Source organism: Lagenorhynchus albirostris, chromosome 11 (genome assembly GCF_949774975.1).
Source record: "Lagenorhynchus albirostris chromosome 11, mLagAlb1.1, whole genome shotgun sequence".
Lineage (NCBI taxonomy): Eukaryota > Metazoa > Chordata > Mammalia > Artiodactyla > Delphinidae > Lagenorhynchus > Lagenorhynchus albirostris.
In genome coordinates, this window is record NC_083105.1 from 38956686 (window position 1) to 38983335 (window position 26650).

General features: G+C 34.4%; 1 protein-coding gene across 3 annotated transcripts in view; it reads left to right on the forward strand.

Moving 5' to 3' along the window:
- Positions 1–26650, forward strand: part of PPP1R12A (protein phosphatase 1 regulatory subunit 12A) — a 149590-nt gene that overhangs the window by 79967 nt on the left and 42973 nt on the right. For 2 of the 3 annotated variants that reach the window (XM_060165132.1, XM_060165133.1), the window contains exons 4-10: positions 6025–6184; positions 10601–10745; positions 12133–12207; positions 13042–13130; positions 13281–13438; positions 18724–18848; positions 26291–26506. In XM_060165132.1, the coding sequence (XP_060021115.1) occupies positions 6025–6184; positions 10601–10745; positions 12133–12207; positions 13042–13130; positions 13281–13438; positions 18724–18848; positions 26291–26506 (968 nt within the window). Of the gene's footprint in view, positions 1–6024; positions 6185–10600; positions 10746–12132; positions 12208–13041; positions 13131–13280; positions 13439–18723; positions 18849–25778; positions 25896–26290; positions 26507–26650 lie in introns of all 3 variants that reach the window. The other variant, XM_060165131.1, reaches the window with a different exon arrangement.

Below are 26650 nucleotides of genomic sequence, written 5' to 3' on the forward strand. Positions count from 1 at the left end.
ATGGAAAAGAGCAAAGAGCCAGGACTGTTTTCAGAAAATATTAAGGTAAAATTAAAACAGCTTGGTGGAGAATTGAATGTGGAGATGAAGGAAGAATTGAAGCAAGCTAATTTGCCTCCTGAAGTTTCCAGTTTAAGAAGTGATGACTGGATAAATTCACTCGGGAAAATGTGGGACAAAGCAGGAACGGATTTAGAGAGTGTATGAGTTTGTTTTGGGATATATTGAGTTTGGTTGCTAAAGCACATCTAGATGACAGTGTTCAGTGCACTGTTGGAATTTAGGAAATGTCAGGATGGAAAATGTAAATCTGGGAAAATAATAGGTGAGGGGAAATTCTAGAAAATAGTATATAGTATGACCCTGAAACTGAAAAGTAAAGAGCTGATACTAAAAATAATAGCTAATTCTTATTAAATACCGATTGTTTGCCAGGCATTGAGCAAAAGGCTTTACATGCATTATTTCATTTCATTCTCACAGCAATTCTAAGAGGTTAATACTACTGTCACCCCATTTTACAGATGAGAAGCTGAGGCACAGTGATTTGCCCAAGGTCATACATGTAGGAAGCCGTGCTGTATGTAGTTCAGTCCCAAACAGTGTAGCAGATACCTTGAGCCCACACTCTTCATCACTGTACCATACTACATTTTATTAGGAATATCTCTTAGAAAATATTTCATGATATTCATTTTATTCATATAATGGGAATACATGAATTTATATAGCATAACTTTATTCCAAAGAAACAAAAGATAGAGGCATCTCTAATAGAGTTTAACATTTATAAAAAGAGCACCCTAAATATATCTCTCGTAATGACAAGATTTCTCAAATTATTTATCCTGGTATGAAAGTTATTATTTAATATTTTAAAGTTCTTTAATCACTCTTTTGGCTCTTATTTCTTATTCTAATATATTTGATTAACAACTAGTCATGCTTGAGTAGATTGCCTTTGAAAGTAGTAATGATTGAATAGTAGATGAAAGTATTTCTGGTTTATGTTTTAATGCAATTTTCTTTATTTAGTGTGGGACACAAGTCAATTTTTGCATTTCTTAGCTAACAAAATTCCAATTTGATTTTATTTTTTCTTACCTATGAGAATTGGCTACATTTCCAGCTAACATTTACTGTTGTTGGGTTTTTTTGTTGGTTTTTTTTTTGGTTTTTTTTGCGGTACGCGGGCCTCTCACTGCTGCGGCCTCTCCCGTTGCGGAGCACAGGCTCCGGACGCGCAGGCCCAGCGGCCATGGCTCACGGGCCCAGCCGCTCCGCAGCACGTGGGATCCTCTTGGACCGGGGCACGAACCCATGTCCCCTGCATCGGCAGGCGGACTCTCTACCACTGCGCCACCAGGGAAGCCCTACCGTTTTTTATAGCAGTGACAGATGTTAAATAGTCTAATCACTTTATTATATCACACCCAATTTAATTCAATATACATTGTTTTCGTTGTTTAAAAACCTTGCAATTATAGGTGGATTAAGGACCAGTTAAATTCATTATAAGATCTTCTTCCTATTAGACCACAATGCAGTTAAAGAGAAGCAGAATCATAGACTTTTAGAACTGATCATGATAATTAACACCTTAGTGCTTATTCCTCATCTAAACACTTCACAGATAATATTAATTAATTTAATCCTCACAACATTGTGGATAGGTATATACTTTCATTACTCCTATCTTACAAATAAAAGAACTGAATATTAGTGTAGATTGTGTCTTGCCCAAGATAATAGAGCTAGTAAGTGGCAAATCAGGGATTGAAACCCAGCAGCCTAGGTTCAGGTCTGTGTTCTTAACCCATTATACTAATATTCAAAGAAGTTATGGCTTTCTCAAAGGTTGCTAGCCTAGTTAAAGCACTGGAATTAGAAAACAGGTATTGTAATACATAGTCCAGTGGGGTTTAAACAAAAATTAATGGTCTGTTGCTCTAATCAGTGGTATTTTTGAAAGATTTTAAGAATAAGAGTGTTTTTTTTCTAACTGGATTTTCTTAAGCATAAGAAATTTCTCTTCACATGTACTTTAATTTTAAACTTGAGTTGTATTTATATATAATTCATATAAAGGCACAATTTGGTGGCAGCAGAGGGTAACTGCTTTGTAATTAGGTGAAGATAGCATGAAATTAGATAAATCCAGAAGAAGTAGCTGGGTTTTTTTGTTTTTTGTTTTGAAGTAGCTGTTTTTTTATTTCAAGTCCAGAGGAAATTTAGAATAATAAAAGACAATAAAAGTCAGACTATTTAAGATGATAAAGAGAAAAGGGATAATGATAATAAAGATGTTCATGTATTAAAAGACATGGTAAAAAAAACTAAGCATAATAAAATAAAATAAATCAGTCTGAGAAAGGTCATTTAGTAGAAAGATTATTCTTAATGTATTAACAATTACAGCTTTATAATTTCTTTTATGAATAACATTAGAAGGCATTTTAAATAAGATGGGCTGATTATCTTTTGAAAGGAAATTTATATATGTATAAAATCGCATTATTATAGAAATGGTGATACTTTGTAATTAAAGATTATAATAGGTTTTGTCCGTTACATATATAGTGTATATAATTGTTTTTATAAAGTCTATTTGGAAAACTTTTTTGCAAGTTTCTTTCAAATGTAGTAATGAGGGACTTCCCTGGTGATCCAGTGGTTAAGAATCCGCCTTGCAACACAGGGGACGTGGGTTCAATCTCTGGTCACGGAACCAAGATTCCACGTGCCATGGGGCAGCTAAGCCTGCATGCTGCAACTACTAAGCCCATGCACTCTAGAGCCCATGCACCACAGCTACTGAGCCTGTGCGCCGCAACTACTGAGCCCGCATGCCACAACTAAGACCTGACACAGCCAAATAAATAAATAAGTAAATATTTAGGAAAAAAAAGAAAAATTCAAGAGAATAGTTGGTTCTAGCACCAAGAGCAAACATTTGGGAAAAAAAAAATGAGATCTCTAGTTTGAAGATGACTTTACCTGCACTTGTGTAATCTCGGGATTTTAAAAATGTTTTTCAGTCATGGCCTACTTTTTTGAGATTGAGCTTCAATTGAACAGTTTAGTTGTGTGTTGAATAAATGGTAATTTACTAAGCAAGCAAGGTAAGGATACATTCCAGATAGAGGATACTAGCTTGCACAACAGCACAGGCACATGATGTACTTGATCTATGTGAAGATCTATATGGTTAGAACACTGGGTGATGATAGAGGAGAAAGACTAGAGATTAAAAATGCATTGAGACCAAATCATGAAAGGCTCTGTCTGCTACACTAAAGAGCTTGAGCTTTGTCTTGTAGGAGGTGAGCAGTCATTGACAGATTTTTATAGAAAAGAGAGATGATTGTATTTTGCTACAGAAAAACCAGTCTGGCGATGATGTGGGGAATGACTCAGAAGGAACTGAGGAGAATGAATTAAGGGCCAGCTGTAGTCGTCAAAGTGTGAGAGACATAAGACGAACTAAAATAGTGATTAGGGGCCATTAAGAAGACATTTTAGGAATGGCAACTCAGAATCTGCTGACTAATTGGATGGAGGCTGGGGATAAGGCAAAGGGAGGGATTAAGGGTGACTTCCGGGTTTCTGGGTAAGTATTGGAACCTAATATAGGAAATATAAGACAGACAGCAAGCAGATTGGCTAGGGAAAATTGAGATAAGATTTTAGCATTGAGTTTGAGGTGACTGTGTTATATCATTTTATTATGTATTATATTACATCCCTAGTTTTGACCTCTTCTCTGTTCTCCAGACTCAGATATCCAGCTAACTCCAATTAGATGTCTGTTAGTGCATTTCAAACTTCACATTTCCGAAATTGAAAATTTAATTTTTCTAGTTGCTCAGGCTAAAAACCTTTGATTCATCCTTGACTTCTCTTTTTCTCCTACATCCAAACTAACAGCAAATTCTGTTGGGTTGCCTTGAAGAATGCAGAATCTAACCTCTTTACTACCTTCACTGCTACCACCCTGGTTCAAGTTACCATCATCTCTTGCCTGAATTATTGTTATAGCCTCCCAGTTTCTACCTGTTTTTACTCGTAACTTTTCAGCTTAAGTGATCCTCTTAAATTGAGTGGGATGTTGTCACCCTGCCCCCCGCTCATTGTCCTCACTACTCTATAGACACCCTGCCTTTTCCTAATCAGAAGAACATTCCAAGCAGGCTTCTACCTCAGTGCTTAATACAGACAGTCCCTGACTTATAGTGGTTCAGTTTAACGATTTTTCAACTTTATGATGGTTTGAAAGCAATGCACATTCAGTAGAAACCATACTTCAGATTTTGAGTTTCGATCTTTTCCCGGGCTAGTGATATGCAGCACATATTCCCTAGTGACGCTGGTCAACAGCAGCAAGCTGCAACTTCTGGTCAGCCACGTAATCATGAGGGTAAACAACCAAACTGATACACTTAAACAACCATTCTATACCTATGTGACCATTCTGTTTTTCACTTTCAATACAGTGTTCAGTAAATTACATGAGATATACAGCGCTTAATAATTTATTTATAAAACAGGCTTTGTGTTAGATGATTTTTCCCAACTGTACGCTAATGTAAGTATTCTGAGCGTGTCTAAGGTAGGCTACATTAAGCTATGACAGGATAGGTATATCATATGCAGTTTTGACTTAGGATATTTTCAACTTTTGTTGTAACCCTATTGTAAGTCAAGGAAGATCTGTAGTACTTCCCTCTGTCTGGAATATTCTCTAAGATTATGGTATGACTGTCACTTTATTTCTTGCTGTAATGTCACCTTATCAAAGAAACTGTTCTTTACCAACCTATATAAAATAACAACTCTTTCTCATTACCTTCTATACCTTTACTCTGCTTTTTTTTCCTTCACAGATGTATCATCTGCCATGTAATAGGTTCACTTCTAAACCCCTAACACCTAATAAAGTACCTGACATATAGTAGAGACTCAGTACATATTGACTGATTGATTGATGAATGAGTGAATGAAAAATTCCAGCCAGCCAATTGGATACATGGATATGAATTATAGAAGAGATCTTAGCTGAGGAGTTGTGTGTATGTGTAATTATTTTTTACTCATGTATTTATGTATTCATCGTTCATTCAGTAAACATTTACTGATCCCTTTTACTTTGTATCAGGTATCCGTCCATATGGTGGGGATACAAGATAAAAAAGCAGTATATTTACCTTTTTTAATAAGCTCGTTGTCTTCTGGAGTTTAAATGCATCATGGTATGTGCTATTTATTAAATAACCAGCATTTGAAGCCATAAGATAACATGAGATCACTGAGGAATTTCAGGATTATCATTTCTATTTTAATTTTTTTCTCAGGTTGTTGAGCGCTTTGAAGGTCGTGTCCCTTTTTGAATTCTCCCCACTCTTATCATCTCAACCTAGCGTAGCGCTTAATGCTTTTAAATGAATAAACATCTATATAACTTACTAAAATTATAAAACTGATACTGATGGTATGAACAGTGTACTATGTTGGAAAAAGAAAGGGGTGTTGGTAGAAAAATAATCTGATTTAAGGTCTATTCAATTTTAGATGAGGACAGGACCTCCAAGTTGAAGTGTTCAATAAACATTTGTACCTACTAGGCTAGAGTACAGAGAACTGGTCAAAGCAGTGGATAAAAATTTGAGACTTAAATACATATGATTGTTTAAAACAACAAACTTTTTTTTTAGACCAAAGGATGGGGAATACCTTGGGGAGTATTCAAATCTTCAAAAACAAAAGGAATAAGCAGAAAAGGTAAAAAGAAAGCCAAAATAATACTGTAGGGCAAAAATTAAATAGTCAATAGAGAATGCTAATAAAATATCTACAGTATTCCTACATTTCTTTATTTAACCAGCTTGTTCTAAGCAGCCCATTTTTCAAAAATATAATTTCACTTTTAATTTTCAATTAAACTTGGAATGTTTTGGATAATTTTATTTCCGAACAAAAACATTTACTATAGAGAAAAAAATGAAAAAAAATATTTTATTTTATCAGGGGTTGATATAGAAGCAGCTCGAAAAGAAGAAGAACGAATAATGCTTAGAGATGCAAGACAATGGCTAAATAGTGGCCATATAAATGATGTCCGGCATGCAAAATCTGGAGGTACAGCACTTCATGTTGCAGCCGCTAAAGGCTATACAGAAGTTTTAAAGTAAGTATTGCTTCTCACAGTTGTTTTTCTGCTTTGATTTGTTTTCTTTATTTCACTTTTCCTTTTTTTAAGATACCTGCTAACATTATTTTGAAACAGCTTTTGTAAGTTATTTAATGTCTGTCTATAGGGAGAAAGAAAACTACCTTGAATGTTATTGCTTTATTTCTAAAGTTCTTTCTTTCACTCTCAAATTTTGAGTATTCTACTGTTCTTCCACTGCAATTTTCCAATAAGTGAAATTTAAGTGTCAGACAACCATTATATGTTACCTTCTGGCCTAGTAAATTATTAGAGTCACTTTGAGATACCCAGATAGGTTAGCTCTGGATACAGAGACTAAGAACAATGTTGTGTATAAACATATTATCAAATTCTGAGAGCTTGATTCCTACTGATTGTTTATTTACATGTAACTTATCTGATTTTGTTTTAGATTTTCACTACATGAACACTGGAATTCAGAGTGCTGTTAGCATAATATTAAATATTAAACCATAAGCAACTTAGACGATATAGGGTTATATACTGATCAACAAATATTTTTGGGGCAAAGCTCCTTTATGTCACAATAAATTTGTGTTTTGGTTTTTACTTGTGCAGTGCAAAGGTGTTGGCAACTGTATGGAAAAAACAATTCAGTGCATAACTTTTGTTATATCTGTGTGAAGGCTAATAAGACTGGCCCTCAGCAAAATCTACTGCACCCTCTATTTTACCTTTGTTCCACTTTGGTTTCTTATATCAATCCCTTCTCCTTATTCCCTCTCCTCAGTAAAAACAGTGAAGAAGTTTAAGTGGGTCAGTTATTCCGGGTTTCCTCCTATTTCAATCCCTACTCACTTCAGTAATTTAAGCCTTCTCCTAGAATAGTACAGTTAACTTTTTTTAAATTAATTTATTTAGTTACTTTTGGCTGTGTTGGGTCTTCGTTGCTGCACACGGGCTTTCTCTAGTTGCGGTGAGCAGGGGCTACTCTTCGTTGCAGTGCGCGGGCTTCTCGCTGCAGTGGCTTCTCTTGTTGCGGAGCACTGGCTTTAGGCATGTGGGCTTCAGTAGTTGTGGCACGCGGGCTGTAGAGCACAGGCTCAGTAGTTGTGGTGCACGGGCTTAGTTGCTCTGCAGCATGTGGGATCTTCCCGGACCAAGGCTCGAACCCGTGTCCCCTGCGTTGGCAGGCGGGTTCTTAACCACTGCGCCACCAGGGAAGCCGCTACAGTTAAGTTGTAATTAGTTTCCTTGTCCCATCTGTTTCTCTCTAATCCAAAATTTTTCAGACTTTCAAACCCCATCAGAGTGGGTCATAAAATGAACTTAGTGAGCTGTGAACAGCACTTAAAAAGAAAAAAATCGAAAATATCAAAGAGTATTGCATATGGTAAAGGTATTTTGTTTCTTAAAATTCTTGTTTCTATAAACATATATATGAGTACTGGATTGCACTGTAAAATAGATTTCTAGACTGCTTCCAAGTGGTCTTTGTAATTCAGTTGTCCAGGCTCTTAAAATCCTTCATTAAGATTCTCAGCAGGAATTGGGATGAATTTTAAACTCCTCAGCTTAGCACATAAGACCATTAGTCATCTGGCCATTGGTTCCTCTTTCAAGCCAAGCTGCTACCATTGCTCCTCAGGCATGCGTGATTCCAGCTGTATATATCTACTTGAAGTTCTTTCATGATGCCTTAATGCCTACTTTTGTTTCTATCTAGATACCTTCATTCACCATCTCTTCAACTTGGAAGCAGATTCCTTTCTATCCTTTGACTCAGTTCAAGGCTCTTAAGCCCATGAAAAAGAAATGCTCAACTTCATTCATAACAAGTGCAGATAAAGCTACAGTGAATTATCATTTTTCATCTATCATATTGGCAAAGATAAAAATGTTTGGCACACTGTTGGCAAATTGGGGGAAAGGCACTCTCTTACATTATTGGTAGAAGTATAAATGACTATTGAGCAAATTTTATCAAAGTAACAGTTATTCTTTGGCTTAGCAGCACTACCTCTAGGAATTGTTTTTTTTTTTAATTTATTTATTTATTTTATTTTTGGCTGCGTTGGTTCTTTGTTGCTGCGCAAGGGCTTTCTCTAGTTGCAGCGAGCAGGAGCTACTCTTCTGTGCGGTGCACGGGCTTCTCACTGCTGTGGCTTCTCTTGTTTCAGAGCAGGGGCTGTAGAGCGCAAGCTTCAGTAGTTGTGGTGCACAGACTTAGTTGCTCTGCAGCATGTGGGATCTTCCTGGACCAGGGCTTGAACCCATGTCCCCTGCGTTGGCAGGCATATTCTTAACCACTGTGCCACCAGGGAAATCCCTAGGAATTTTTTTTACAGATATTCTCACTCACATAGGAAATAAGGTATGTGCTAGCAGCATTGTTTGTAATTGGTGTAGGAGAATGGTTGAATAGATCATGATACATCCTTTCACTAGAATACTCTATAGTGATTAAAACACTACTTATAGATATGGAAAGAGCACTAGGATATGTTAAGAACTATGCATCATTTGTGTTTATGTTTTAAAACTTTAAGTTGTATTTATTTATATATGCATAAAATCTCTCTGTAAGGATCTAATCAAAAGTAGTAGTATGGTTATCTCTGGGGCAGGGAAACTGGTTGGCTAAAGGTCAGCAGTGGGAAAGTGACTTTGCTATCTAGCCATTTATTCTTTTTTAGTTTTGAAATTTGTGAATATTTTACTTAGGAAAGAAAATATTAAAAATAAATAGAAGAGATCCATTTCAAATGTAACTGTGTCCCCACTTACCCCCTCCCCCCAAACACACACAACCCCTTTCAGTTGATTTTTATGCTTTTCAGTTCTGTACTCCTATTGCAGCTTCATCATAGAACCTGTCTGTGAGGGTTGATTGTTGTTTTACTTAACTTTTGTCCTCCATTAGAAGTTCCTTGAGCATAATAAATACTGTCTTATTTTTTTGAGTATCCTTGCATGGCCTGGCATATAGAGAGCCTTATGTTTGGGGGGCAGGGTGTGTGTGTCTACCTTTCTCTCCGCACAGACTCTCAAGTACTTAGAATTTTGTATTGCTCAGGATATTTAACATTATTATAGTTCATATTTCCTATTGGGGGTATATTTTTATTATCTTCCAGTATTATTTCTGTCTCTATTAATAAAGTATCTGATAATATTTATGTTAGTTGCCATATTTTTTTAACTTAAATCTTCTGACATATCTATTAGCGTGTTTTTTAGATCACTGGCTCTTAAATGTTGATCTGCAGGCAGGAGACAGGCAGTGATGTGAGATCATATGCAGAACTTATTAAAAGTAATAAGTTGACAGGGCCCATCTCCCAAGATACTGATTAATTCAGTGGAACTGGGATGGAGCTGGGAAAACTTTTTTTTGTTTTTTTAATAGCAAGTTTTTCAGATGGTTCTGCTATGGAGCCATAATTAAAAACATCTGCTTTAGATATTGTTAGGAAATAGGGGATCAGTTCTTGAAACATAAATAAATGGTTATATATTAGCTATCACTACCACCTCCTGTAGGTAAAAAGAAGCCCTTCTCAAGGTCAGCATCTTGGAAAGTAAGGTTAAGGTTAACCAGATTTGAGTTATAAAGTATTTAGTGTTCGCCTTTGTGTGTGGCGCTGTGCTGTGTGCAATTTATAGACCCATTCTTTGCTCCCTGTGAGCTTAATTTCTAAATAAAACGAAGGTTGATGTCAATATACAGTTATAAGGGCATACTAACATTTATGCAACTCTTTCCATTGTATTAAAATGTATTCCTGTTTTCTAGCTTTGTTGATTAGAATATCTGCTTTCTACTGCTACAGAAAAGTAGACTCGACCCCTCGGAATATTTCTTTTGCTTTGTTTTGTTTCTAACAGTCATTTTCCTATGAAAATTTCCAGTGGTAGATCATAAAGGTTCATGAAGGCTTTCACAAACCAGTTCCTTAACCACAAGGCAACAATGACACTACAAATAACTTTGTTTGATCCCAGTATATTTTTAGAACATGTTCAGCTTGAGATGATATATCATATGGACACTTGAAGACATTTCCTACAATAAATCAGTTTAACATACAAATTGATCCAATAGTTTTGAAAAATTATAGACTCTCCTGCAAAATTTTCAGTTAGAAACATATTAACAAGAATTAATCAATGTCATACCAAACCATAAGACTCATAGTCATTAGGAATTAATTAAAACTGAATTCATTATTATGGCAGTAACTCAAGATCCTCTATGCCAGTGTTTTCTGAGAATTCTTTTGTCCTAGTTAATTTGTTGAGGGGAGGAGGGATTCTGAACTATGAAAAGAAATATATTGCAAATTTTTGTTAACTTGCGTCGTATATAGCTGTTAATTATATCCAATCATTTCTAGATTTTGATGATGTAATGCACTGTAATTTGTTTAGACTTTTAATACAGGCGGGCTATGATGTTAATATTAAAGATTATGATGGCTGGACACCTCTTCATGCTGCAGCTCATTGGGGTAAAGAAGAAGCATGTCGAATTTTAGTGGACAGTCTGTGTGATATGGAGATGGTCAACAAAGTGGTAGGCCTTTCAAATGTACTTTAAATATTTCAACTTCTAGAAATATAGTTTTAGTCTAAAAAATGTTATGAGAATATAAATTATTTAATTCTATTAAGGTTTATTAACTGTGTAAAACATTTTGTGAATCATTTATTCATTTTTATTATTAAGTCTTTTCCAGCTACTTATGAGGTGATTTGGCCGTGTTCGACAAAGAAGTATTACTCTTTCTGTAATAGTATTACCATATGTGTCGAGTAGATTTGGGTGCTTCCATTGATATTATATTCTTAGAAATTCACAAATTAAGAAATTTTGCAAGCATATAAGGTAGAATATATTCTAAATAATGAACTTTCTGGCATTCTGGAGACTTGTACCAGTAGGGTTATTATAAGGACTAAGCTGGCAGCAGGAAAAATCCTTACTATTTTGGGTCAACAGCTCTTTGAAATTTTCTTTTCCACTATGAAGAAAAATAGATTGACAGATGTTCACCTGGACTACTTTTTGAAACTAAGTCATACCTGTGGCTGGCTGAACTTTTAAGTAGTTTAGAAATACATATGTTTATTACTCTACTAAGAATTTATAATTAATTATTATGGCGGTAAAGTAGAAATAAGATCTCAAAAAGTTAAACTTGGAGTTACCACATGACCCAGTAATTCCACTCATAACTATATACCCAAGAAAATTAAAACAGATGTCCGCACAAAAACTTATACACAAATGTTCATAGCAGTATTATTCATTGTGTACCAGAAAGCAAAAGCAGATGTCCATCATCTGGTGAAGAGATTAGCAAAAGGTGGTAGATCATGCAATGGAATATTATTCAGCAATAAAAAAGAATGAAGTAGATACATGCTACAATATGGATGAACCTTGAAAACAGTTTGCAAAGTGAAAGAAGCCAGTCACAAAGGACCATATATTGTATGATTCCATTTATATGAAATGTCTGGAATAGGCAAGTCTGTAGTGACAGAAAGTATATTAGTGGTTGCCTCAGACAGGGGGAGGGGGAGTGGGGAGGGGATTGCTAATGGGTATGTCATTTCTTTTGGGGGTGATGAAAATGTTCTAAAATTGATTGTGGCAATGGTTGTAAAACTCTGTGAATATACTAAAACCATTGAATTGCATACTTTAAAATGGGTGACTTGTATGTGAATTATAGATCAATAAAGCTGTTACCAAAAAAAGTAAGGGGAGGTATATCAGCTGCTTATCTCTCACAGGGATTTCTCATACATCTCCTTCAAGTCATATGTACCATGTTTTATACCTACCATTAAAAATGTTATCTAACTTCTTTCTGTATAATCATACGGAATCACCGAAGGCATTTTATAATTTATTGATTTTTTAATTATCACCAACCCTCTTGTTTCCTGCGTAGGGCCAGACAGCCTTTGATGTAGCAGATGAAGACATTTTAGGATATTTAGAAGAGTTGCAAAAGAAACAAAATCTGGTATGTATGATGATTGTCTAAAAATTGTCTCTATTAGTGAATTCTCTTAGTAACTTTGAATCTTAGACAGCTGAAAAAGTATTCTTGTGATGTTTTGTACTGTTTGATTTTAAGTTATTCCTAGCAATCAAATTAAATGACAGTGAATGAGAATAAAGGAGTAGTGGTGGGGTTTTTTTTAGCCTTTTGTGTTGCTTATCCCCATTTCTCTAGCATCCCTTTCCCAAAATGAATACTTCTATAATGTGTATGTTCTCAATAATAGTATCTTTTTCATACTAATTTCATAAGAAAGTTTGCTTAGAGGGTGGAGACTATAAAATCTCAGATTTCTAAAATAGCATACGCTAGATAAGCAAGGAGTTACATAACTAGGAAGCAGATGTTTAAGTAAAATATTATTAGACATCCTAAATGGTTAATGGTCCCTGGTTTTTCAGTAAACTAAAGTTGGAGGGATCTTAAAAAAAAAATCCAACTTAGTCCTTTGTGGAGTGGTTTGTTGTTGTTGTTGTTGTTTTGGCTGCACCACACAGCAGATCCTAGTTCCCCAACCAGGGATCGAACCCATGTCCCCTGCAGGGGATGTGCAGAGTCTTAACCACTGGACTGTCAGGGAAGTCCCCTCTGTGGAGCTTTTAAATTGTCTAGTCCTTTTTATTCTTTATCCAAGCCCTTTTCTTTTTAGGTAAAACAAATCTTTTATTTGTTTTGTCTGTTTTGTTTTCATTTAGTGTTTGGGAAGCTACTTTGTTATTATTTTAAATTCTGTATTTTGCTCATTAATGTTATTTTAATAGTATTCTTATTTTCCTTTGCATAACTTTTATAAAGCTCCATAGTGAAAAACGGGAGAAGAAGTCTCCACTGATTGAATCAACAGCCAATATGGACAATAATCAATCACAGAAAACCTTTAAAAAGTAAGTAAAATATTAAAGTAGGTTTTGTTATTGTTTTAAATGAGTTGTCATGATAGCCACAAGTATGATTATTAGATTTTGTGGTTCTGGGAAAAATTAATTTTCACCTTTTGTGTTTATAATTATTTCAAGGCTTTTTTCCTTTCACAGCAAAGAGACATTGATTATTGAGCCTGAGAAAAATGCATCCCGTATTGAATCTCTGGAACAAGAAAAGGTTGATGATGAAGAAGAAGGAAAAAAAGATGAATCTAGTTGCTCTAGTGAAGAAGATGAGGAAGATGACTCAGAATCAGAAGCTGAAACAGGTAAAATTTGAAGGATAAAGGGATTTTCAGTGAATTTTGATGAAGTGTAAAGTAAGATGAGGTCAGGCTTTAATTTTGAAACTTTTCAGACTGACATGCTACTTGTTAGGATACCTGCCAAGCCAGTAAATTGCCTTTCAGGGAGTGTTAGAAATTTAAGTATAGCTGTGATTTTATTGTTCTCTGCTTACCTGGAGGCAGGTAATTGATCACCTCTGCATTTTACTGACCTATATTTTTAGGTTTGAAGAAGGTGAAGAGGCTTCTAAGATTCTCTTTGGATGGTGCACATAGGGTTAGATGGGTTCCCAGCAGCTCAAGAATGTTCCTGCTGCTTTCTGAGACCTGAAAGTACAGGAAGCTGGCTCCAACAGCATCCCAAATATTTCCTCAGTAATACTAAAGTTTTAGAAAGCTGGGGCGGAGTCAAGATTTTTTCCTGTAGAGGTGTGGGGAAATTTACTTTGTTTTGAGAAATTTTAAAGATGCAGAAAAGTATAATATAATAAACATTCATATTCCAACTACCAAAACTTAACAGCTGTTGACATTTAGCTGTATTTGCTTATAATTTTTCTTTTAATAAAATTAAAACATTACCATTGTCTTCTTTAACCACCAACCCTAATCTACTTCTCTTTCCTTTCTTTCCCAAATCACTATCATGAGTTTTTTTCTGAATCTTCTAGTCTATTTTTATACTCTTATCTTACATTCAGAAGTAATATATAGTAATTATAAGGTTGTTTTGTGTTTTTATTATTCCCTAGGAGTTGTTATGCAACTTGCATTTTTTATTTGAAAGTTGTATTTTTTAGGTTTGTTTGTATCTATCTGTGTCTTTATGTATGTAACTTATCCTTTTAGTTGCTGTATAGTATTCATTAAATACATTAATTTCCCTTTTGATAAAAATTTACCTTATTCCCAATGTTGTGTTATAAATAATGCTGCAGCAATCATTTTATAATTGCCTCCCTGTGTATATGTGCAAGAGGTTCTCTAATAGATACACTTAAACATTGGATTATTGAATCATATTTTCACTCTTCATAGATGCTGCCAAATTGCTTTACTATTTACATTCTTTCCCTTTTTATAACAATTAACAATTTACGTTCTTTCCCTTTTTATTATCAAGGATAGGTTTTCTGCTTTTTTTTCCCTCTGGCTCACATGTTTTTATAGATTTTGTTTACTGAATTGCTTTTATTCTGTATTGGCTAATCACTCAGACTTCTGAAGAGGGACTTCCCTGGTGGTCCAGTGGTTGGGACTTTGCCTTCCACTGCAGGGGGTGCAGGTTCAATCCATGGTTGGGGAGCTAGGATCCCACATGCCTCACAGCCAAAAAAAACCCAAAACATAAAACAGAAGCGATATTGTAACAAATGCAATGAAGACTTTAAAAATGGTCCACATCAAAAAAATCTTAAGAAAAACAAAACCAAAAAAAAACCTTCTGAGAGCATAAGATTCCAGGATTGCTATCTTTGAGTTGTATAACCTGGCATTTTGGCATTTTAACGTATTTATCAGAAAAGGTATTTCATTTTCATTAAGGTTTTTATAATGAAAAAACTGTCATCATTATCAGGACCAGTTTGGTGATCATTAGTAAACACAAATGGAGCCCTAGAATTTCTTGGACTCCCATATTTCCTCTAGACACAACAGCAACAGTTTTGAATCAGGTTTTTTACTCACTCAATAAAATATTTTCTCTAAGAAAATGTGAGAAGCTAAAGTTTACTAAATAAACATGTCAAGGAACGTACTGATAATTCTATTTCCCATTAAAAACAAGATATTGCTAAATGGGCACAGGCTAGCTTTGTTGCCAGGTGATGTGTTATGGATTCCTTTATTTTCTTGAAGCTTGCTAATCCTACAAGTAAATTATTTTTTGGAAATACACAAAGAGTTTTTGAAATTTATAAATGACTAGATTCTAGTCACTTAGGGATTTAATTTTTTATTTATTGCTGTGACATTGCTGATCAGGTGAGTCAGCATATCTTTTGCCTCACCTGTAAATATATAGGTAAAATAAATAGGTAAAATTGGCAGTAGAATATAGGTAATATAGGTAAATAGTAATATACCTAAATATAGGTATAGGTAAAATTGGCAGTAGAACAACAGGTAGTCATTGAATATTATAATTTATTCGTATAACATGCTAATTAAAATATTTCTAACTATAAAAACAAATTATATGAGAATCAGCATGTACAGTGTTCAAGAACATGGACTGATTCATGCATGTAACTGTAGATGTGGGTAAGTTATTTAATCTCTGATTTCTCTGTAAAATCAGGGTAATAATACCTGCTTTACATGGATACTATATAACAATCAATTGCTTTGTAATGAATGTTAATTTTCATGTAATAATTGTATAAAATTAAAGTCTACTAATTTAAATAAGATTAATGTACATGCTTACCTAATAACATTCAGTTAAATTTGTTCAGTTCATTTGAAAGATGAAATGATATCATTGAAATTTAAATTGACTCAGATACTTTTGCAAGTATTTAAAGTTGTTTTTATGTAGTTAATCTCCTGTCTGTGAGACATGCCTTGGCCCCCAGTCTCTAGTAAAATATATCATTACAAATTAAACTATATGCACATGTGCACACGAAAGCCAGGACCAGCACCCAGATCTCCTAGCTCATGTAGTAGAATTCAAGAACTGGAAGTCCAGATATCTCACAGAGATTCCTGAGATTCTTCTACCTATTTTTTCTTAATTGGTCCCTTCTATACAGTTCACTGTTCAGTATTAGGCACCAGGGAGCTATTTAAAACAAAAAAAGACTTCAGATTTAGGCCAGTCTTGCCACTAACTAGCAAGCCTCCTGACCTTTGGTTGAAATTTCCTTGCTTGTAGAATGAGAAGTATTGGACTAGGCTATCTGAATAGTTCTTTAAACTCTTCTATAAGTATGAATAGAATTAATTACCATCAAATTGTATTGTATTAATTTCCCAATTTGGACTTTAAGCATACCAATCTCTTCTCAGTGCGCTAACTTTAAATGTTCCTCTGAAGCATTGTACTTGATAATTTTGTTCTTCCTGTTGCTAGTAGCCAGTTGTGCCAGGAAAATTTAACTATCTCAAGAATTAATCCATGTAAATGCTGTGTGGTTCCTTCTCTCTCACTCTTTTAATATCAACAAGGCTTTATCATACTTTATTTGGCAAGCTTGAGAAAGCAGCCATTTCCCTGTAGAGGTATAGCTTGATCTGACAATTTCTAAACTGTTTCTTTTTTCTTTTTGTAAGGTTATTTCCTTGGGAAACTGTTTTATGTTAAATAACTATTTTGCTGAATTTTCTTTCATAAAATATTTTCCAAACCATTTTTTAATCAGTTTCTTATAAATCAGATTGAAAATAGGAACTCAACCAAAAGTTTAATTTCCTTCCAAATGATATATAAATTTTTCAGAGGTAGTTGAAGGAATGAGAATAGGGAAGCATAGTTTTGCTTTTAGGTTTTTTCTTTTTTTTCTCTAGGACATGAAGTTTTTATTCTTCATTGAAATCAAATGGATAGAAAGGGCTTCAGTAACACTGATAATGTTTACTTAAGTTAGATGGTGGACACCTGAGGTTTGTTTAATTATTATTCTTAAACCAAACATAAATGTTTGCATACGTGCATATACATTCTTTGATGTATAGATTTCAATAATATAAAAAAAATTTTAAACCTGGAGAAAGTAGGGGGAGAAGGAGAAAATAAAATGAAAAATCACATGTTGAGCTTTAGTTTATTACTTATTTCTCCTACTAGACTGTAAGCTTTATGCAGTTAAGATATTTTGTCTTTTCATTGACTGATATATATCCCCAGTGCCTAGGACAGTACTTGAGGTATCAGACACTTAATAAATATTTGTTGAATTACTCTCTCTGGTTGGATGGATTGTTTTCCAGGAGGATGGTCTAATTAGAGTATACATGATTTGTACTTAACTGTGCTGAATAGGCTTAGCTTCTGTTGAATGAAAAGAGGGATTTAACAACAAGAAAAACGCTTATTAGACTGCGTTTCGCTCATTCAGTTTATTTGAAAAGCTGTGGTTATAGTGATTTTTAAATATGCCAGTTTGGCCTTGTCTTTTGATACAGTTTAAGATTATGCTTTTCACCCTATTAACATCTTACAGATGTTTTCTTAGTCACAAATAGGACTTAATGAATCATTGCAAATTCAGAATTATTAGTGGGAAGTTTGTATTTGCCCTAAAGATAAGGATTTGTTAATATTGTCTACTTACTCATAATGGTAATTTATGGTGGAAGATTCTTTGCAAAACTGACCTAAAGAAGGGAGAGAGGTAATATAATGAAAATGAGTATCTCATAGGGCTTTAAAAGCAGTATACTTCTTCACAAAAGTATAGAAAGATACCTGTCCTATCCCATTTTGAAACTAAAGGAATATTTTAAAACTGGATAAAATGACTTTTGACCATTTGAAAAGTGAACTTTTCTAGCCCATTTATAAATTACAGTTAATTTAAAGGTTTAAATTTATATGTGACTTTTGCTAAAGGCCAGTTTATGTGTTCAAATACAGTCTTTGAATTTTTGCTATCATCATATTGATTTTTTTCTAATATTTCAAAAATCTTTTTCTAAGTGATCAATTACTAGTTGGAAATTGTCTTGATACATTGTGAGAAGAGATTTAACCTAATTTAGCTGATATTGTGCCCATTTAACTCTAGACTTTTGGGGGGTGAGAAGGAATGCTCTTTGTGACATTTAAGCATACTGTTTGACAGGAATATAAGTCATTATCGACAAAGAGCACTTTTAGATTTCCTAGAATAAAGAAGAGCTATAAGTTTTAGATAAGCAATGTAAGTTGTTTATTCATTGGAAAACTGCATAGCTCTTGCATTTTTTGAAGTTACGTTGTATTCGTGTATTCAAGTTTTAAATATTAATTTAAAACTTAAAAAAATTTTCCATAGTGTTAAAAGTACACAAGTCAGATAGTCATATTTTATTTGTGCTTTTTATTCTTAAAAGTCTGGTTGTGTGTCGTGTTCTTATTTAAGTCTCATACCTATTGAGACATTTCTAGAAACTCCTTGAAAATGACACTTGTTAAAAGGTATAATAGTGGGAAAAGACTGAGTTAACAAAACCTTAAGCAAAAATACAGTGTAAAATGCTGTTTTCAATACCATTGAAACTGAATTCATCTAGAATCATGACTCTCAGTGTTCTTTTTTTTCCTTTTCCTTTCCCTAAAGATAAGACAAAATCCATGGCTTCTGTAACTAATGCCAATACTTCTAGTACTCAAGCAGCTCCTGTAGCTGTTACAACACCTACTGTGTCATCTGGTCAGGCAACACCTACATCACCTATTAAAAAGGTAAGCCAAAATTGTGTTTGTTAAAAATAAATGTATTCTGTGTAAGTACCATTTGAGCTAAAGCATTAAGACACTTCTAAGTTTATTTAAGGTTTTAGAATAAGAATGTATTTTTCTTTATTTCCTCTGAATCTATTATGTTCTTTTTCTCAAGTACTTTTTGCAGTTGATCATTAACAAAAATATCAGGTTGGCCAAAAAGTTTGTTCGGTTTTCACCAAGAACTTTATTGAGCAACATATTCATTAACCAAACGAACTTTTTGGCCAACCCAGTAAATAGCAGAAAGATAAAATTTTTCATATGAAAAACTACTGATCATGGTAGTTTTTTATTTTCATTGAACTTTTGAGAAGCATGGGGTTTGTATCCTTTATTTCTGTTGAGTAAAGGTGCATTTTGGTAATTTCACATGTGTATAAGTTAAGCACGAAAAGTACTACCACAAGTTACTGAGAGAACTGGAATCTAGATTTTCTAATTCATTTACAAAGCACCAGGTATGTCAGAACAGACCAAAGGTCAACTGCTGACCCCACCTCTTGTTAGTTGTTGTGACCTTGAGCAAGTGACTATCTTCCTTATCTGTTCCTCCTAAAAAGGACAAAACAAAAATAATAACAAAGAGAAAATAAGTTAACATTGTTAAGCGGTGATTGAGAGAGCTTGGCTAGTGACTGAGTGCTCCCAAATTGTTAGTTTCATTTCTTCCTCTTCCTTTTTTTGTTCTCCACTTATTCTTCATCCTTACTTTCTTGTTGATCTGTTAAAGACTTTTCTTTTCCCTGCTGTTTCAGAACCTATACTTCTTTTAACTCTAACTAAAGATTAAGGGTTTTCTGTGGGTTTTTTTTAACCTACTGGTCTCTTTTTAAAGGCTTCTCCCCACCCTTACCTAACTTTTAGGAGTAAACTCATTTCCCTCTCTGTGTAACACACACATGCACGCACATGCACACACGTAGACATATTCACACTCACACGTACTTTTTTTTTTTTTCCTGGAGCCATTTAAGAATTGACTGCTCAGGGCTTTCCTCGTGGCGCAGTGGTTGAGAGTCCGCCTGCCGATGCAGGGGACATGGGTTTGTGCCCCGGTCTGGGAAGATCCCACATGCCGCGGAGCGGCTGGGCCCGTGAGCCATGGCCGCTGAGCCTGTGCGTCCGGAGCCTGTGCTCCGCAATGGGAGAGGCCACAACACTGAGAGGCCCGCGTACCGCAAAAAAAAAAAAAAAATTGACTGCTCTCACTGTAACACTTTATTCCTAATACTTGAGTACGTACCTCTTAAGTACAAAGGCATTAATCCTTCATTCCCTCACGGAAATCATCATACTTAGAAAATTTAACATTGATATAATACCATTATTTATGTTCACTAATATACAGACAATACTCAAAATTTTCCCAGTTGTCCTCCTAGTAACATCTTTCTAGCTGTTTGATTTTTCAAATTAAGGGTCCACTCAGGGATTATACATTGTGTTTACCTATTAAGTCTCTGCCTTTGGACTTCTTGTTTTGTTGCTTATCTGACGTTATTTGGTTTGCATGGATTTGAGGACTGATTTTAAATCCCCACAGTGTTTCTATCATATTGTCAGTTTTGCTAATCTTTGGATTTGGCTCCAAGTGGTCAAAATTTGAACCTTTTAAAATCATAAACTAGAGAATTCTTTTAAAATCCATACTGTTATTAATAATCCTCCTCTAAAACTCTTCCAAAGGAAAGCAGTAGTATGAATTCTTAGTGGTAGAAATGTATGAATTTCACTGGTACAATTTGAATATCAGAAGACTTTGTGACTGAATTATCTTATTACCTGCTGTATTCTAGAACTGAGGGTTTCTTGAATTCAATTACAACCCATTCTCAAATGGTCATAATTTCATATGCTTTAAAATGAAATTCTCCAGAATTTCTGGAGAATTTCTGGCCTTTTCAAGGCCAGAAGCAGTCGTCTGCAAAATTTTCAAGATAGTTATCATGCCATAACTGGTGTCACCATGAGCTGCTTTAACTAAAGATTTATTAATTCTAGAACCCCTTTATACTTCTTCAGTGAATCCTAAACTTTAGCTCTTTTGATTATCTGTTAGAACTGTAGATTTATCAAGTTCCCAAAAGCCCCATCCCCCCGGAATACCTGGCCAAGAAACCGGCTGTCAGTTTTTTGCGTATTTAACTAAGCAATCTCTTTCCTACTATAGTCAAATAATTACAGTAGGGTTCTTATGATCAATTATATTTTTCTCAAGCATAACCCTAGATTTATGGCAGTTTACTTCTCAGTTTATGCCAACTGCCCTCACTGAAAGCAAATACTTAATAGCTCTGTTAGATTAGTGGGCCAGTAATTTACTTGCTATAAAAGTTCTTATTCAGAATTACTTTGATTCTGTAATTAAATTGATCTAATGACAACTGTTTCTCTAATTTGCATATTTAGAAACTCCATTTTATTCTCCATTTAAACTCATCATAACTTGCTTTAAAGATTACATTGTTTCAGTCTTTGTTCTTAAAGTTTTATGGGCAAATTTTATTCAAAGTAATAAAGTCATGGTGTACAAAAAAATGAAGTATTTTTAAGTTTTATCAGTACTATATGACTTTTAAAGCCTGTTACCATGTTCAGTGGTACTGTATTTACTATAATTTAGCATTTTAGTGTTTTTTTTTTTCATTTGTTTCAAGATTTTCCTTGTAACTTAGAGACCTAACAGAAATTTCCTTGGATGAATTCTTAATTTGTAAATGCATCGTAAAAGATTTTGTAATTAATTAAGAGTTCTATTTTTAGGTTGCCACTTACTACTCTGATTCTATTATCTAGACAAGTTATCTTAAGTTCTCTAGCTTCCTCCAGCAGTACATAAACTATGTATATAAATACATACACACACACACACACACACACACACACACACACACACTCTCTCTCTCTCTCTCTCTCTCTCTCTCTCTCTCTCTCTCTCTCTCTCTAACATTCATGGCAAGGAATAGATCACGAAACTGGAAGCTCTAAAACAGTATTAAATATCACTTATATTCTATAATAACTCATGATAACTACAGAGAAACATAGGTATATTCACTTTAAATGATCTTCTCTTAAGTTGTTAACTTGTCAGCTAAAATTATAGAACTATTTCTGTAGCAGTGAGATCAGGCCTATGATTTATGGATATATTATCTATAAAACCATTAGTTTGATCTTATGATTTATTTTAACTAAAAATAGTAAGTTTATCGCATTATTTAACTTACAATAAGTTAAATAATATACATTTTATATTAAATTTTTATCTAACAATAAGTTTATTGTTAAAGTTTCAACTAACAATAAGTTTAACTAACAATGTTTATATATAACTCTCTAGTCAAAATAAATATTGTTGGGATCTCTGAAAAAGATTACCTACTCTGCTGTATACACATATATTCCAATAAGCATAAACTATATTTTCTTTGCTAGATGGTAAAAATTCAGAGTTTTCTTGGAATTACATGTTCTTGCTAATTGAACCTACATCATAATAAAATTTAGTAAAAGACTACTATGTGCTGTGGGTATATGAAGTATACCGGTAAAAGTGTATAATTGTAGAATGATAGTTTTTAAATGGAAGAAATCATTTTTTGATTTGAGGTAATGGAGTTAGAACATTTGAGATAGATCTTGAAGAATGAGGTAGTATTTCAACTAACAGAGAGGAGAGTTTGTACAGTCTGTTGAAAAAGAGAGAAGAGAAACAGTGTGATCAAAAGTAGGGATAGGGCTTCCCTGGTGGCACAGTGGTTGAGAGTCCGCCTGCCAGTGCAGGGGACACGGGTTCGTGCCCCGGTCTGGGAGGATCCCACATGCCGCGGAGCGGCTGGGCCAGTGAGCCATTGCTGCTGAGCCTGCGCGTCCAGAGCCTGTGCTCCACAACGGGAGAGGCCACAACAGTGAGAGGCCTGCGTATCGCAAAAAAAAAATGAAAAAAAAAAAAAGTAGGGATAATGTGGAGTGTTGCAGGAAAAATGAGTTGTCTAGTTTGATTGATTTATAGGATATATATACGAAGTAAAGCAGGAAAAGTAGAGCCAAATTGGAATGTTTTCATTACTATGGTAACATTTTCATAATTTGATAGATAGTAGAGGATCATAGATGTTTGAACAAGGCCATGAGAGAATTTTAGAATGTTATTCTGGCAGCAACGTACAGGTGTATTTGAAGGTGAGAGACTGACTGAGAGAAGGTTTATTAGAAAGTCATTGAAGTTGCCTAGCATGATAAGAATATAAACCAGAGAAGTGGCAGTGGACTTATAAAGGAGAGGAGATTTAGAGACTTGGCACTTAACTTGTAGATGGAGGAAGATGACAGAGAAGAAGTCTAACATGACTGCGAAGTTTCAAATTTAGGGAGTTGGGACTTCCCCAGTGTCCAGTGGTTAAGACTTCGTGCTTTCAGCACAGGGGGCATAGGTTCGATCCCTGGTCAGGGAACTAAGATCCCACATCCCACATGCCACACAAAGCGGGCAAAAAAAAAAAGAAATTTAGGGGATTGAAGAGATTTTTGGTGCCAGTAACAGAAATAGGGAACTGAGGAAGAGTTGGTTTGGAAATAAAGGTGTTTGACTTTAAACATGTTGAGTTTCAGGTTCCAATTTTAGTTACATATAGTCCATTCTACAGGTAAATAGAAATTCAGGACTAGGAATTTAGGAGTCAGATTGAGCTGGAGAATAACAAATTTGAGAATAAGCTGAATACAATTAGTATTTAGCCTGAGGATATAAGAAGACCCTACTCACAACATTCAGAAGAAAGTATAAAGAGAAGATAGGAGATACAAGAACAGACTCTTGGAGTGCTTATGTTACAGGGCTATGGCAAGGATAGTTGCTACCAACAACAACAAAAAGACCAGGAAAGGGGTAGTCAGAGAGTAGGAAAGTCAAAATAGTGTCCTGGTTATAAAAACCAAAAAAAGAATTTCAGGGACTAGGTATACTTGAGTTTTTCAGAGAGGTTTATTTATATACCAAAAATTGAAAGATGCTTTTAAACACATAAACCAGTATTTAAATCCATGTGAGGTGGAGAGGAGGTATATCAGTCGTAACAGTGCAACAAAATTTCAAACTTGATAATATTGCCTCATTTTTCTCAACTCTAAAATATTGGATAATAGTAAAATGCTATTTCATTGGGTGATTGTAGGATTAAATGAGATAACCCATATTAAGCACTTAGTTTAGGGCCTCACACAAGTAAACATTTGTTAAATGTTAGCTTCTGTTGTAACACTCAGCAAATATTATTTGCTATATGATGATTTTATCATGAAGGAATAACATTTGTTTCCAGTTTGGGGAAAGTTCTGGGATAGGGAGGGATTGGCAAACCATGGTCTGTGGGCCAGAGGTGGCCCACTACCTGTTTTTTGTACAGCCTGCAAGTTAGAATGGTTTTAATACTTTTAAATGGTCAGCAGAGGCAGGGGGCGGATGAAAAGAAAAAGAATATTTTGTGACACAAATTCAAATTTCATTGCCCCTAAATAAAGTTTTATGTGACACAGCCACATTCATTCATTTGTGTACTACCTATGGCTGGGTTTGTGCTACAGCAGCATAGATGAGTAGTTACAGCAGAGACTCTATAGTCTACAAAGCCTAAAGTTTACAGTCTGGCCCTTTACAGAAGGAAAAGTTTGCCAACCTCTGTTCTCGAGTACCATGACTTTAAACTCTGAAATCAATAAGGAATCATCTCAGTGCCTATCATATTATGTAAAATATTACAGAGCTTCCTGGACTTTCTCAGTCAGTGGAGACCTTAGTGTTTTACTAAATTTTTTTCACAGTGCCATTTGGCAAAAAAAAAATACCTCTTGGTTTCATTGATTAAGTAGTTAGGTACAAATAAGTTAATAATGGCAATTTGTGCAGTGTCCAACAGATGTCACTGTACTTCTCTCAAAACTTTAAAATATCCCACAGCACCCCTGTGATTTTGTTCTTGCGCCCTGGAATGCCTCAGTGTGCATTTTGGGAACTGAAAAATGCTTGTATATCTTGAGCCTCTTTGCAACCTTATTGTTAGGAATTAATTATTGGAAGTATTAGAGGTATCTTGTAGCAGTTTTGTCTAGGAATTAGCCCTCCAACATTATGTATGGGTGCTTTAACAAGCTCTATTAAACTGCTGTTATGGCAAACCTTGGTAATAGGTGTGAAAGAAAGGTGGTTTTGTGTTTTTTTTTAATCTATATCCTGTGCTTGTAGTAACTAGATAGTTGCTATATTTACCATCTATATTTAACTGTGGTTGAATATTTAAACTCTGTAAGTGAAGTTAATGAGGTGAACTAGTTACAGACAACAGACATTTCATTTTTAGGGTAGTTGGAAAGCCCTGAAAATGAAATAAATATTTGTACAAAAACAGTTTTTAGTTGAAATGTTTAATGTTTGGTGGAAAAATCAAACAGTAAATTTAAGGCTATGATATTTAAAATATTAATGAATTAAATATTATAATTAGAAATATACTGATGATTACTTTTTTTTTGATGATTACTTTTTTGTTGATGATGATGGATTTAAAATTTTTTAACCCAAGTACAAAATGAATAAAAACAAAATTCAAGGGCAGTAGTTTTTTCACTTCATACTATAATACTATCAGCTCTATGTGGCTTTAACTGCCTTAGAAGTTTCTGTATTAGATTCTTTCAGATTCTCTCATGCTAAAACTGGAACTTGTTCCCAGTGACTTTTAAAGATTGGATAATTACCCAGTTGTTGGGTTTTAATTTATTATAAAATTCTTTTAAAAAGAGAAAAGTCTGTTTTGCTCATAACTTCCTTTTCTGTTTTCATGCTTTCAATCTTTATCTCTTTACCTGTCTTATTTTAATTGGCTTTAGTATGATTTCATTGCTCCTATCATGCCTGTGGTGGAATCAGTAGATCCTGCATCATGGAGGCAGGGCTTGCGCAAAACTGGCATTGTTCTTGTGCCCAGTAAAGGTGAAAAATCTATGGTGAGGCATTTCGATGTGCAAGGATTTATATTAGGTTACAACATAACAAGTTTAATATGAATATTGGTTTCAAAGATGCATGGTTTTAAGTCATTATGGTGTGCTCATTTCTGTTCTCTGTATTTGCATCATAATTTTTCTGTGTGATACAAAGTGTGGAGTGTGTGTTCTTAAATCTAACATCTGGAAAGGTAGTATTTCCTTCTTCAGTTTTAGATCTTTACATTTTTTACTAAGACATTAACCTGCTTAGTAAAAGTGTTTCTCCTGAAACTATTAACTATAATTTTAAACTTCTTTAAAATTAAAAAAAACTTCTCATTTTCAGTTTAAGGACTGATAAGTATTGTATAATTTTTCTCCTTTTTCTTAAAAATAAAATAAAATAAAAACAGTTTCCAACTTCAGCTACAAAAATTTCTCCCAAAGAAGAAGAGAGAAAAGATGAGTCTCCTGCATCTTGGAGGTTAGGACTTAGAAAGACTGGTAGTTATGGCGCACTTGCAGAAATCACAGCATCTAAAGAGGCTCAGAAAGAAAAAGACACTGCAGGTGTTATGCGTTCAGCTTCAAGTCCCAGACTTTCCTCCTCTTTGGATAATAAAGAAAAGGTAATCTGTTTCACAATTTGGTTTCTATAAAAATTATGATAATTTGTTTTCCTGGAATCAGATCCGTTGGATTTTCTACTATGTATCATTAGATCTATGTATCAACTTAATTCACCTGACTTAATGAGTTACATGATAATACAA